The 15,642-nt window shown below is 37.1% G+C and overlaps 1 protein-coding gene across 3 annotated transcripts in view; it reads right to left on the bottom strand.

Moving 5' to 3' along the window:
• Window positions 1-15,642, bottom strand: part of daam1a (dishevelled associated activator of morphogenesis 1a) — a 71,840-nt gene that overhangs the window by 33,250 nt on the left and 22,948 nt on the right. For all 3 annotated transcript variants that reach the window (XM_073812257.1, XM_073812258.1, XM_065244687.2), the window contains 2 exons: window positions 8,721-8,954; window positions 3,877-3,966 (listed from right to left, as the gene is read on the bottom strand). In XM_073812257.1, coding sequence (XP_073668358.1) covers window positions 3,877-3,966; window positions 8,721-8,906 — 276 coding nt within the window. In that variant the 5' untranslated portion in view covers window positions 8,907-8,954. The remainder of the gene's footprint in view (window positions 1-3,876; window positions 3,967-8,720; window positions 8,955-15,642) is intronic.

The raw sequence follows: 15,642 nt of genomic DNA, 5'->3' as shown, positions 1-15,642 counted from the left end.
CTTCCAGGAATCTCTTTAATAAGTACGCCCGTCGTTTTATAACACTATTAAGCAATTATGAAATGTAACAAAGTATTTTGGATCGTAAGGGTGAGAGGTACTTCATACCAAACATTCAAATGAACTTTGAACTCAACATCTTGATAGCAGTTAAAGTGCCCATGTGTTGCTTGAACTCCAGAAATCCATCGAGAGGAGATCTAGTTTAGCACTCGCAGGTGTATCTGACTAACACGCTCCGTTCTGTGTTTTATTGAGCTGGGATAACACTGCATACTTGTTTTTCTACCAGCAAAGTTTAAAACTTAAAAATTATCCTTTTGTCTACAGGGGTTAAAGCTGCAATAACAGACAGATACGGAAAGATTCAAGACAATATTAATGATTGTCATGTGACCAAACGTTTCTGTTTACCTGTAAACTTCCTCAGTCTTATATGCTAATTCATTACAGAACACTTTTTTTATAAATTCTTCAATATATCTAGCTATTATTTATTCCGAAAGTCTGTGCCCAGTATGTCTAGAAATCCGCAACCCAGAGAAACATAATTCCCTCTTTTATTGCCTCACCACCACCACCGTATAAACGTTTCTGAAACGAAAGCTTTGCAAGCAAACCAACGCAGATGTTTGTTTGTATATATATATATATATATATATATATATATATATATATATATATATATATATATATATATATATATATATATATATATATATATATATATATATATATATATATATATATATATATATATATATATATATATGTGTGAAGGGTCTTAATCAATGACATCTTAATGATTGACAGGACTCTGTTTTTTAATGGTTTGGAGGACAATAAACCAGCAACTGAAGAAAGGATCCCTGGTGGGTAATGAGCAGGTAACTGGTCTCAGAGAAACCCTAGAGCACTGCTGTTTGTTTCACTCTTCAGTTCATGCCTTCTATAAATGTAGGTTTACAGAGTGTGTCAGTGTAGCCTGGGATCTGTTCGCTCTCACTCCACGAACCCAAATCGCACATACTGTGAAAATAAACCCCTGCGCTCATAACCATCTCCCTGTCCCAAAGCCAAGCATGTGCCGGAGCATGTGGGAATAGACTGAACTGTTTACGTTATGTCCTTTTTTGGGGATACACAGTATGGTCGAGCCGTGTTAGTACATTCAGCCGGTCTGGTCTGCTTCACGTTTTTTTTGGTGAAGACAGATGAAAGAAGTTTGCAGGAAACAGAAATGTGTAAGGAAATGGCTATGCAAGGACGAAACCCTGACAAACACACTTTACATGCAGATCTTTCCAAACACTGGACTGAAGGAAAAAAACTGGATAGTTGTACAGAAAAAGATTTTGAATGTGAGGATGATTCTAAACATCAGTAATGAAAATAAAAAATGTATTTCATTTAAACCAGTGGCGGGTTGCATACATTTCTAAGACTAGTCTTAAAAGTTAGTTATAAATCAAGACTGATCATAACTGTTTAAGTATGTTACATAAAAAGGTCTAATTTAAATACAAATATAGTAAGACTGATACGCCCTAACCAATTGCTAATTGGTTCTTAAGACGCAGTCTTATACTGCATTGCGTTCCTCACTCTAGATAACTCGCGAGATTTAACTTTTTAACATGCAAATTTTCCGCTGAAGTTACATATTTTCAACTTGTGCGAAGATGAGTTTGAGGCGAATAGCGCATGTTTTTGCGGCAGTCGCGGCGCACAATTGGCATCATTTGCATCGTCCCACGCTAGTTCATGTCTATTCGTTTCTTTGCATTGATTTTGTATGTAATCTACTTGTGCAAATCGTTGAATTCGCATTTGGTGTGTACGCCCCATTAAACTTCATGGCTATGTTTATGCAACCCTCCACTGGAAAGAAACAATACGTTTTCCAAAACGTACAATATGGATGGGACGATTACCGGTTTCACGATTAACCATGATAAAATGTCCTGACGGTTAGTATTATTGTTTAAAATGTAATTATCATAACAACCGTGTTTGATTACCGTGATTTTGAAAACTCGCGGTAAATCCTGTCCAGCCAGAACCAGCTTGACGCAGGCGCACGGTTGCAACATTGGTTTTTGCACGAGAAGGCTAGCGGAAGGCAGTAACAGATGCACTGTGTTTTAATGCGTTGCTTATGTGTGCATTTGTTAATGTTCATTTAATGCAGGGGTGTCCAATACGACCAGTCGATCGCAAATGCAATGCCGGTAGATCGCACCTAAGTTAATAACTGTGTATGCTGCTCCACGCCTCCAAAAGCTTCGGAAAACAAAGCGCCAAATTGGCATTATGGTCTTAGAAACAAGTCTTTTGCGTTGCTGCGCATTTCTTCTCAAGTGTGCTTTCATAAATCTTATGCCTGCCCGCTGCAGCGGAGTTGTCTAACTTAAGAAATTTTGATGCACATTCTTGCCTTCATGCAGGAGTTGAGCTACATGCACGGTGTATGTGCGCGCGATCGACCGATCGACCGACCGAACGAGAGACAGACAGATGCTTCTGATAATGTTGTAATTTTCTAGTTTATTTCATCAAAACCGCATCTCCGCTATTCCGCTATAAGAAGTACTCGGCATGTACTACTCAAGGATTTTTTTAACTCCTCAAAAAGAATGGAGTAATGGTGACAGCCCTAAATTCAACGTAGAGATAGTCCTCCTAACACACATTTAAAGTGTTATTAAAAAATGTAACAGTGTTTAGTTAAAAAAAAAATGTTTTTAGCAGGTAGGTCTTTTCGGCTTTATCATTTTAAAAGTAGATTGCCACACAAAATAGGTTGGACACCCCTGATTTAATGTTTTTGCTTAAAAAAGTGCATATAGCTGCCAATTGTATTTGTTGTTTGCTGATTTTCAAAAATAAAACTTGTTCAAATGTTTTCAGTGTGTGTATCAGTTCTTTTTGTACATTTCCATCTCAATTTAAGAAAACCATGATAATATTGATAACCGTGATAACTTTGGTCACTGTAATCATGATATGAAATTTTCTAACTGTCCCATCCCTAACGTACAACAAAAAGAGGTTCTGACAAGAAATTAATAAATATATTAGATTTCATTATTTTAACCCTGGAGTTAATTGCTGCTATCCAAAATCTTCTTGGGTTCTCCAGGGTTAAGGTCACACATTCACTACTTTAAGATCATAAGGAAACAAATGTATAAAGTTTGTCTCTATAGCTTAACTGGTAGTGCATTGCATTACCAGTACTAAAGGGTTCAATCCCAGGATCACATACGATTTGGATAAAAGCATTTCCCAACTCCATAAATCATAGACATTATTGCTTTCACTGATGTTTTTTGTATGATTCTCAAATGTGACCCTGAACCACAAAACCAGTCATGTTGCACAGGTATATTTTCCCAAAAATCCTAAGGATAATAAATTAAAGATCAAGTTCCATGAAGACATTATACATTTCCTCCCAAAAATATATAAAAAATGTTTTTATCATTTATAAAATGTGTTGCTTAGGACTTTATTTGGATAACTTTAAAAAGGCGATTTTCTCAATATTTCATTTTTTTGGCACCTTCAGATTACAGATTTACACACAGTTGTATCTAAACCAAATATTATCCTAACAAACCACACATCAATAGAAAGCTTACTTATTCAGCTTTCAGATGATGTTTAAAAATAAATTGACCCTTATTACTGGTTTTGTGGTCTAGGCAAGGAAAAACCCAAAAATTTATAGTTTTTGAAGTTTATGTATATTATTTCACTTAATTGTTTACTCAAATTCCTCAAATTAGAAAAGCTTTTTTTACTAGTTTTCTCAGACTGCATGTTAATGTTAGCTCCACCACTGTACAGTTGACTATAAATGGCAGGTCTTACCTTTTTCTTGCTACAGTAAATTTGCCATTTCTTCTCTGCGGGAAGGGCAAACATGGCTTCTCTATGTTTCTCTGTGAGGTCCAGCTCATCCTGTAGAAGTACACATGGAAACATATTACAAGACACTGCATACTAAACACTTATTTTTAAACATAAATTAAAGCCCATGTTGATATATTCAGATGCAATTATATTGTTCTTTTAATATTTGTTTTTACTTTTAAGCAAGGTCTAAGCATTTACACAGTGGCACAGTTGACATATAAAGTCAGAGCCCATAAAGCCAACCTGACGGATCAGCACCGGTTATCACCGACCCTGAAACGGGGGTTAATTTCCCAATTCTCTGGGAGTGAGGCTCCTTGTTTCCTCACGGCAAAGAAAGAGTTAGTCATGTAAACCGTCAATTAATGCCCACGCTCTCCTGCAACCTGCATTCCCATGATGCATTTCTGGTCTGAGCGGGTCGAATTCGATCCAGATGTTCAGGGCAAGTTAATTAACATCATGTGAGAGACACGTACAATGAGCAGGTCCCAAGACCGCTTTAACTGGCTGCATACGGAAATAATGAGAATAAAATGAGTGAAAAATACAGGGAAATAGTATAATCCAACTCCTAAGTACACATATATTTTAGACAAGATTCCAGAGAGAGGAGATCACAGCCAATTTCAAAATCTGATCTTCTCCAGGTCGTTCTTCCATCAACTTATCTTTATATTACTGTATGTGGAAAAACTTGAACTTGCATGTTCACGTCTTTTGCGAAAAGCAGAACATGCAGTACAAATGTCTTTCTTATAGATAGGGATTTGGACCATCATAAAGGCGAGCGAATTATGATACAATTGTAAGTCAAACTTTTGTCACATTGAACCATTGTGGCTGGGAACTTGTTTATAACGGACATTAGGGTTAAAAACCCTAAATAGGATTTAAAGTTTGCATTTGGTTTCCATTTGCTCTAACTGTAAAAGCCTCTCAGCTTCTTATAAAAAAAAAAAGGGGGATAAGAGTAGTGTTGTCTGACTAACAACATGAGGACAACAGCTTCCTCGCTTCTTAACAACACCAAATCCAAAGTCTGTTAGAAGCATGTTCCTGTAACAAGTTAAAATGACACTGACTGACGCCTTAGTTGTGGTACATTCAAGTGTTCAAAGGCTCGGCAGGAAACAGGCCTCCATCGAGTCTGTCTTATTCGACTCATCCATGAGACCATCTGTGCCAAAAGCCAGTTGGTCACGCGCTGGCGGGCATGAGGCATACAGACGTTCTCCTGCTCGATGGAGTCTGCAGAGCTAATGAGGGGACATGCATTGTCTAGCATCCCCTTTAATGGACCATTAGCATGGAACGCTTGGCTTTCACATATTATAGAGACCAAGACAAGCATTGATGGACTCCACCAATGGAGAAATGGTAGTGCGCAGCTCTAAGGATGAAGAATGGGTTGGTTTCCAAAATGTTCTGATGGGATTATTGTGAATGAATGGACTCAGTTTGTGATTTCTGGTTGCGTCTTGCTATGTCGGCAAGAGTGCTGATGAGCTCTGTATGTTCTGGTTTAGCCAAAACGCTATGTTGAAAATAGATCATGGGATATAAAGACAAGCTCCTTGCTGCTTTAATGAGTCATCGTTTCATTGTGCCTGCCAAGGAAATGTTTGACAAAAGCAAAGAGCAGATTTCACTTTAAAATGGCTCTTTACCAAAGATCCATCAGGCCCTGACAGAAAGCCTTATAAAAGAATATAACAAACTAAGGAACATTAGACGACAAGGAAACAGTAAGTGCTCTTCGATCCAAAACAATTAAATCTAAAAACTCTCTGGATGATTTATAATTGAACATTATATTCCTACTAACATTAATGTTGACATTACGTTTGTCAAGTTTTGTTTTACATAAGGTTCACATAATCAACCATCCATTACTCATATATCCTTTCATTCATCCATGCACCCTATTTATCCACCCATTCATCCCTTTACTTAATCCATCCACCCATCCTGTTTATCCATCACCCATCCAATTATCCATCCATCTATCCATTAATTCATCAGTCATCTCACTATCCATTCATCCCTCCATCTTCTCTATCCACCAATCTCTCCCTCTATCCATACCTTCATCATTTTATTTAGGCAACATCCATCTCACTATCCATCCACCCATTCCTATATTTATCCATCATACGTCCCTCTAACCCTTCCTACTTTCATCTATTTCTCTATCCATCCATCTATCTATTATTCCACTGTTTATCCATCTATCCTCCTCTCCTCGCTATCCACATATACATCCACTATCTATTAGGGCTGTCACTTTTCAGAAAAATCAAATTCGAACGGATTTCGAATATCATGCAATGTATCCGAATATATTCGAATATCTAGGCGCCGCCCCCCCACGCGCATCAAAAACCCACCGTAATGGAGATTCAATCACAAAATTATTAACAGTGACAGTCATAAACAGGGTTGTCTGGATTACTTTTTTACTTAATGTTTGAAACTGCAGGTTATCAACTTATGAATAACAAACTTATATATATATAAAATATGATTCAGAACAGTTACAAACAATAACGTGACAACTTAAATAGCAGCAGGAGTATATAGACAGACGCAAACGGAATTCGCGCCCGCAGATTTCGGCAGAAAACTCTGCGGAATTCCGCGGATTTAATGCCCGTCATTGACAAGCACACGTTCCTCGCTTGAGCGTGTTTGTGACCAGAACTGTCATTGACAACAAGCACACATACAAAACCTATCCAGCGCGTTTGTGAGCCGGCATTCACAAGTACATTAACCCTGCGCGTGCTGTTTCCTCGCCCGTTTTCAATGATAGAGAGCACAAACCCTTTGTTACTTGAGATGAAATTAAACTTACCGCTGAGTTAAGCAGATCTCACTTTACTCTGTCGTCTATGTGACGCGCGACAGTCAGCACATGATCATTTCACATCCGTTTACAAGACAAATGCTGTTGTTGTTTAATATAAAGTTTACATTGCGTTGTAAAAATTATGAAATTATCTTCATACATGCTAATTTCATAATGCAAACGAATAAACACAAGCTTTTTATTCTGCTATAATATTTAACACTATAAACAATATGTCATTTTATATACAAACTATAATTCTATCTTGACATGCACATGAGATTCATTTTGGTCCCATTTGACTCCCTCTCTTGCGCACAGTTGCTGTCGTCGGTCTCACTCTCAGCCTCCTTCCTATTACGAGGTGTTACTGTAAAAAATGCGCTACACATGGCATTTAAAAAACCGGATGGTTCATTTATAGTTCGAATACGGATATTTCACGTCATGTTCGAATGCATATTCGAATATCGAATAAAAAGTGACAGCCCTACTATCTATCTACCCATTTATTTATCCATCCATCCACTCATCCTGTTTATCAATCATCCATCCCACTATTCATCCATCCATCTATTTATTTATCAGCCATCTCACTATCCCACCATCTATTCATCCCTCCATCTCTCTATCCACCCATCTCTCGCTCTACCTATCCCTTCATCCTTTAATTTATTCAACATCCATTCCACTATCCATCCATCCACCCATTCCTACATCTATCCATCATAACCTTTCCTCCTTTTAACTATTACTCTATCCATCCCACTATCTAACCATCTATCCATCCATCCATCCTCCTCTCCCCGCTATCTACATATCCATCTACTATATATCCATCTATTTATCTATCCATCCATTTATCTATGCATCCATCCATCCATCCAGTTTATCCATAATACATCCCATTATCCATCATCCATCCATCCATACATACATCCCACCATCCATCTATCCACCCACCCACCCACCCACCCATCTGTTTATTTATCAATCATCCATCCCACTATTCGTCCACCCATCTATCTATCTATCTATCTATCTATCTATCTATCTATCTATCTAGCCATCCATCTTTCCATTTATTCATCAGCCATCTCACTATCCCACTATACATCCATCTCTATATCCACCCTTCATCATTTTATTTATTCAACATCCATCCCACTATCCATCCACCCATTCCTACATCTATCCATCATAACCCTTCCTCAGTTTACCTATTACTCTATCCATCCCACTATCTAACCATCTATACATCCTCCTCTCCCTCTATTAATCCATCTATCCAGCATCTATCTTTCCATTTATTGAACATCCATCCCACTATCCATCCACCCATTCCTATATTTATGCATCATGCATCCCACTAACCCTTCCTCCTTTCATTTATTGCTCTATACATCCATCCATCCATCCATCCATCCATCCATCCATCCCACTATCTAACCGTCTATCCATCCATCCATCCTCCTCTCCCCGCTACCACATATCCATCCACTATCTATCCATCCATTTTTCTATCCATCCATTTATCTATCCATATATTTACCTATCTATCTATCCATCCATCCACCTATCCATCCTGTTTATCCATTATCCATCCTCCCCTCCATCTATCCACCCACCCATCTCTTTATTTTCAATCATCCCTCCCACTATCCATTCATCGCTCCATCTCTCAGTCCACCCATCTCTCCCTCTATCCATCCCTTCATCATTTTATTTATTCAACATCCATCCCACTATCCACCCACACATTCCTTTATTTATCCATTGTATATCCCATTAACCCTTCCTCCTCTCATCTATTGCTCTATCCATCCCACTATCTAACCATTTATCCATCCATCCTCCTCTCCCGGCTATCCACATATCCTTCCACATGTTCTTCTGTCTAGTAGATGCAGTAAGGTAACAAAAAGTACAATGAAGATGCAATACATACCACCAGCTCAGTAAACATGGCGTCCAGCTCCTCAGTGGGAGGCATGGGCAGGGTGGGCTCCATGGTCTGCAGCGTGAAGTTGCTGTCATGACGGAGGCGGTAGGTGATCTCGGGATGGTCACTCTTTTTCCAACAGCAGCAGAGGAAGGACAGGCCCCGCCCTCCTCGCTTACGTGGAGCCATCATGGCCTGAGGCCCAGCCAATCAAATGTATCTCGCTTCAGCTACGACCCCCTGTGTGAGATCAAACACAGACAGAAATAAGCCATTTAATTTTTATGTGAGACTTACAAATATAGAAAAGACATGGGAATGCTTTTCATCCCATGTCATAAATTTGGCGATTCACTGCACACTGGAAAACAGAACAGCATTTAAATGAGCGTACCATCACCCAGGGCTATCAGGTATCAGGTTAACAGGTTGCCTTACTGTAACCTTTACCATTTGCAAAGATATGTCTCTGTATAAAATCTTCCTGACATAAACCACAATCAAGGCTTTGACATGTGTTCACAATAATTGAAGGTCTTCACTAAAACAATGGAAAAACTGTATTTACTGTCTGTGTTTCCAGTCCCATGCAATCCAATCCTTAATGTGGGCAAAGTTACTTAAATACCAAACATAATCCGACTCCTAAGCCTGAGCTGTATGATCTCATAACCCTCATAACCCGCTATCTGTATGATCTCAAAATCCTCAACACACCGTAAACCATCAACACACAGCCTCAAGAATCAACATGCAGAGTGTAATGTAAACCGATAAAACATCTATTAAAGCTTTCACACAACACTATTAGGTGCTTTCACATGACAATCTCCGCAAAAAGAAAGTGAACTGCTTTTCAAAGTGGATTTAAATTGTGGTAAAAGCAATCAAAATTAAAAGTGATAAAACAAAACAATTAAATCTAATAAAAGAGTTTGATATGTGGTTTGTGAGACGATGCATACTTCAGATGTGGGCACATAATTCTTGGTAATAAATTAATAGAGGGTCTGCTAAATACCCAAAGCTCATAGACGTTTTTTTTTAATGTATACGTAAACTTACACGCACGGTAGACAGTTGTGCAAAGTATAGTTTTTTGACTCCTACTTATACACATCTACGTTCGATGCATGCACATTGCGACAAAATGCAATGCATATCCTAGGCTACATTCTCCTGCAGGCGCATTCACAACCTACGCGTACATGGGTTTCAGATGGCACGTCATCTTACAGTATAACTGTGTCCCAGATTTCAATAGTCACACATACAGATTTCTGTCTCTAATCCTCATCTCAATACCTCATACATTCAAACTAGGCCCAGCTTTACAAGAGATTAAACCATGTTCAACCACTTTTTCCACACTAGGAATAACAAAGAAAGTCACTGTGCCCAAATCTATCTACTCCGACTCCATTCTGCTCCATTTATACCTCCAGTTTTAATGAGAACACCAGCCTGGGCTCCAGCACAGAAGGCCATCACGACCCAGAAGTCAAACACAAACCCCACTCAAAATTTATAGCCAGACCCAAAAGCTCAGTGACCAGATGTTTTCCTTTAAGAATACAAGGAACCAACGTAAAAAGCTTCAATGGCTTGAGGAATAGTGGGGAGTTTACAGTACGTGTGTTTGTGTAAAGTCTACTTGGAGTCCGTGACCCTGACGGGCAGATTTTTAATATCAGATCTAAATACAGATGCCGAGTCTGTGCGGTTTGACATTTGAATGTTTGTCTTTAGTCAAACAGCGGCACATCTGAGGAAGCAATGGTTAAAAACTAAAATCTACTGATATCCAGTGATGTTTGCCAGCATGTTGTGCTACTTCAGATCTGTAGTTTGCCGAGCAAGACAAAGAGTTAATTGAAGTTATTTAAACTAGGTTTTGAAAATGACTTAAAAGTAATCTAGTCATCTAAGGGATCTTTTAATATGACAAACAGTATAATCTAACGCAAGGCCTGTTTGTGCATCAGTTTTTGTTTTCCTCTCTTTAAACACAAAAACCCATCACCCTTAATTCTCATTGAAGACGTGGATTCAAACAAGGGTTCAGACAGGCAACATCTTTGTAAATGCAATTCATCCTCATCCAGTCAAAACACAAAGCAGGATGCTGGTCATCCAAGATCTGGACCCAGAAAGATACGGCGATTCATAAGGCTCATGTTTATGAAAATACAGAAGCGACGAGTCACATCCAGCCGAGAGAAAGAAAGAAAAGGAAGGAAACAGGGAAAGTCAACATAATAGCAAAAATATAAAGGAAACATTTTTGCGCCCTTTTTGAGCCCCTAAATGGCTGCATCTGGATGGTCACACTAACATGACCTTCTGTCGTTTTCCAACAAGGAAGAGAATCCCGACTCTCACACTCGAACTATTTAGCCGTGATAACAAAGCGGACAGATGTGCAGCTGATTAAGGCTGGGAATTTTCTCACAGCCGGGTTTATTTAATTGTTTGAAAATAGCTCGATATCGACTCATCGCTCCAAAGACCACTGGACGACTTTTCGCTGTAGGCAGAGACCACACGCAATTCACACCATAGGAAGGAATTCCATGTTTGAAGTTCAAAAGGACAACATAAATGAAAAATCTTACGGTCCCGATATACGATCTTAATGTTGTATTGCTGTTAATATTGAATGGACTGGAATTCAAATACAGAACATAAGACAAGCATGAATTGAAAACACTAAATTTTACTTAAAAAAAAAGTTACTGTAGACCGCAAACACACAGTACACCACTGTAAATCATTCAAAAGTGTGCAAAATCCCATGAGCAACTGACTGGTAGATGTCCTTGTGTTCAAACTGTGACCAACAAACACTACTAAGCAAATATTATCTTACATTACAGGATCTTACAGTATCTCACTAACAAAAACGTGGGAGTTTCATGAGAACATTGTCCAAATAAAGTGGTGAAAACTGCCCTTTAAGCCAAATAATTATTTTTGGGAATATACAATATTGTGCAAAAATCTTAAGCCTTTTATGTTTTAGCAAAGTTGTAATAACCATCCTTCTTAAGGTACAAACTGAAAATACAGAAAATATGCACATAAATTATAAAACCACACAAATTTTTAGAACAAAATGGCTTCTTTCTGGCAAAGGTCTTAAAACAACAAATCTAATGGTGGACTAAAACATTTGCACACAATACTGTTCCTGTACAGTACAGGTTACAGAAACACCCTAAGATGTAAACTTTTTATCTTTATTGTAAAAAAAATACTAATATATATATATATATATATATATATATATATATATATATATATATATATATATATATATATATATATATATATATATATATATATATATATATATATATATATATATATATATATATATTTATTAGGGCTGTCAAAAGATTAATCGTGATTAATCACATCTAAAATAAAAGTTTGTGTTTACATAACATATGTGTGTGTAGTGTGTATAATTAATATTTATATATAAAAACACACACAGTCATGTATATATTTAAGAAAAATTGGTTATATTTATATATAAAATATTTATATTTCTATATAATATAAATTATATAAATGTTTATACAGTATATAAATGCAAATATTTCTTAAATATACACATGAATGTGTGTTTATTTATATATACATAATAATTATACACATTACACACACATATGTTATGTAAACACAAACTTTTATTTTAGATGTGATTAATCACGATTAATCTTTTGACAGCCCTAATATATATATATATATATATATATATATATATATATATATATATATATATATATATATATATATATAAAAGGGTTCTTTCATTACTGGGACTCATGCAATAGCGCACAGTACAGAGACAGGTGACTAAAATATTTACAACTAAAATAATAAAAACTCAGCAGCTAAACGAAAGCAAAACTGAGCTTAACTTTTTATCCCTAATAAAAAATAGCAGAGGCGGTTCCAAAAACTTAAATGAAATAACAGTCTCCCTGTGGCTGTAAAACATATGAAACAGCCAGTTTGTTTTCAGGAAAACCTTTCCTTCTGAATGGACTACTCTTGAATAATTTGTATTCACTACAGCTCTGTCCTTGTCTGAGTAAATTTCACATGACGTGTATCCTTGAAAGGGGACTTTCTCTCCAACACTACCTCAAAGTATCAGGCAGGAGTCAAAACATTTCCAGCATCCTCGTCCAAACCAATCCAAATATTCTGTTAAGAGGGATATGCTGTGTTTTTCTAAACCCCACACAAGTGCTTAGATTTCTTTTATTAATGCAGAATGAAATGCTTAAGATATAGACACAACAAAAACTTTAATTTTATATATGTATATATATACACACACACACATATACATTTTTCTAAATTTGTTGTTGCTAACTTTAGAATATTTTTGATTACAACCAGAGATTATAAGTGGATACAACAAGATGGTGCAGTCTAGGTTTGAATGCCAATAGACTGTTTCAGCAGTAACAAAATAAACAAGCGGCTGACGTGGTCGGCACGTAACTTCCAGTAAACTCTGCTAAGAATAAATAACAACAAAGTTCTTTAAACGTAGTTTATTTATATAACAAGCAAAAAACAACACATAGATTACCTAGGAAACCAAAACATGTGTTATGTTCGACGAGGCATTCAAGAGATCAGTTTAGCAACTAGTCAGGCCATTAAAAAACGAAACCGGAGGTAAAGCTCGGATCCAGACGTGTATTGCCTCAGCACACGTGCGTCCGATGAAACCGTCTATAGTCAACTATAATCCGACATACAGTATGTATGATAGCAAGCCTTCATGAAGATAGCTGGCATGTTTGCCCATTATACTGATCCGTTTTTTAAATTATTTAAAAATTATTATTATGCTCTAATTATTATCATCATCATCATCATAGTTCCCAAATAACTTGCACTTGTGACCATCCAAGATCTGGACCCAGAAAGATACAGCGATTCATAAGTCTCATGTTTATGAAAATACAGAAGTGACGAGTCACATCAGTGTGACCACTACAAAATGGCAGACACCAAATATAGTGCACTACAGTATATATGACATAGGTAGCGGTTATGAACACAGCCTATGAATTCGGAAAAGTGCAATTAAAGGAATTCCCGCCTTCCAGTGACAAGAGCCAATCATCAATCAATAAAGATTGATAGGAATGGGCTCTGTACATACTGTTTTTTGAAGTAAACGATGACCCGAATTATTGTTTCCAACGTAAATCTCTTTTCTTGAACTACAACAAACACACAGATTGTAGGCAACAGTTTACTTTCTGGGATTGGTGATGTAGACGAGACATTATCGTAATTCCTCCCGCTTCGGACTCACAGCCTGTAAGTTAACTCCTGTTAGCATTGCATTGTGGGCAAATCTTTCAAACATGGTAAGGAGCGTCACATTTCCGGCTGACATCAGAGGTATTCAGACCAATCACAACGTACAGATTAGCTGGCCAATCAGGGATACAGAGCTTTTCAAATCCATGTGTTTCAGGAAGAGAGAGAAATCTGAGGTTACAAAAATGTACAGTATGTGGAAACTAATTTGTTTTTAAACCAAAAACCAAACAAACACATTGTATTATACCAAATACACAAAAAAAAATAGGTGCTCTATAAAAGGTGATGCTGTAGGAATACCAGTTTTGGTTCCTAAAATAATCATTCAGTCAAAGGTTCTCATAAGAACTGTTTTTTATAATGTGAAGAACCGTTTTTCCATCAAAAATAACCTTTTCTGAAACAGATTCTTCTGATGTTAAAGGCCATTTACACTACAATGGTACTTCTATGGGATCTTGAAGCACCTTTATTTTTAAGGGCACAGTAGCTGGGCCTGGAAATGTTTTTAGTGCAATTTGAGCATAAGAAACAATTTATAGTACAGTTGATGTCAGGTCTGGTCGGGAAAATGTTGCTTAATTATGACTTTGGCAAGCAATTATAGAGATATCTGTCTTCCCCTATTTAAGTAGACAGGACTTGGTTTTATATGGCTGAAATAGCTGCGTGGAGGCGTTGGAAACATGGCCACAGAGTGAGAATACTTTCTATAAAAGGACTTTTTATATAACGATAGAATATAACCTGATGGACAGTATTGACATCATTATTATGTCCGCATACTAACTGAGCACTGGTCATCATCCTTAAAAGTGTTTGCACACTGAATTGCGACAATGTTTATTCTGTTAATATTTAAATAATGTTGTTCACTTAAAATAGAAATACTGAAAGTAAACACAAAGAGGAGAGCCATAAATCATCAGCGTTTTATAATTGGTCTTACGAAACATCTCTCTCCCCAACACACTTATACACCAGTAAAACTAACATACAGTATGCCAACCCATCCCACGTATCTTTTTGCCCCACCCTGGTGACCGCACTTCAGCAGGGTGTGTCCTTAAGTTCACTTCAGTTTTACACCACACGTTCACCTCACCCATCTGATTCACCAGGCATCATTATGTAACTAAATTTCTATCTTTATGAATGACTGTATTGATCCTGCTGCAGCCAGATGCAAATCCCATTTTGTCCTTGGCTGCGAGTCACTGCGTTACAGGAATATACGCCAAAATGATGAGACACGTTTATATTTCCGCACGTACCGGAAAAAACATTCCCTCAAATCAACTGCAAAGCCAATGTTTTTCCACAAGAAATGTTTGGCCGTATTGAGAGCATCTGTATAGCGGTACCCTGCTACATGCCAACAGTCATATAAATAAATACATCTGGAAAGATAATGGCAGAATTTTAATAGTCTTAATCAGCTCTTTGACAGCAAGGCTTTATTTGCCTTCAAGAGTAAAAAACATTGACTTTGTATATTATTTTATTCCTAAATACTGTTACTTTTTCTAAGTGAAAAACAAATACATTTTCTCTTATTCCAGTCTAC

The sequence above is a fragment of the Paramisgurnus dabryanus genome, chromosome 17, assembly GCF_030506205.2.
Source record: "Paramisgurnus dabryanus chromosome 17, PD_genome_1.1, whole genome shotgun sequence".
Taxonomy (NCBI): Eukaryota; Metazoa; Chordata; class Actinopteri; order Cypriniformes; family Cobitidae; genus Paramisgurnus; species Paramisgurnus dabryanus.
Note: the sequence above shows the minus strand (reverse complement) of the source record. Positions and strands in the feature narration are given on the sequence as shown.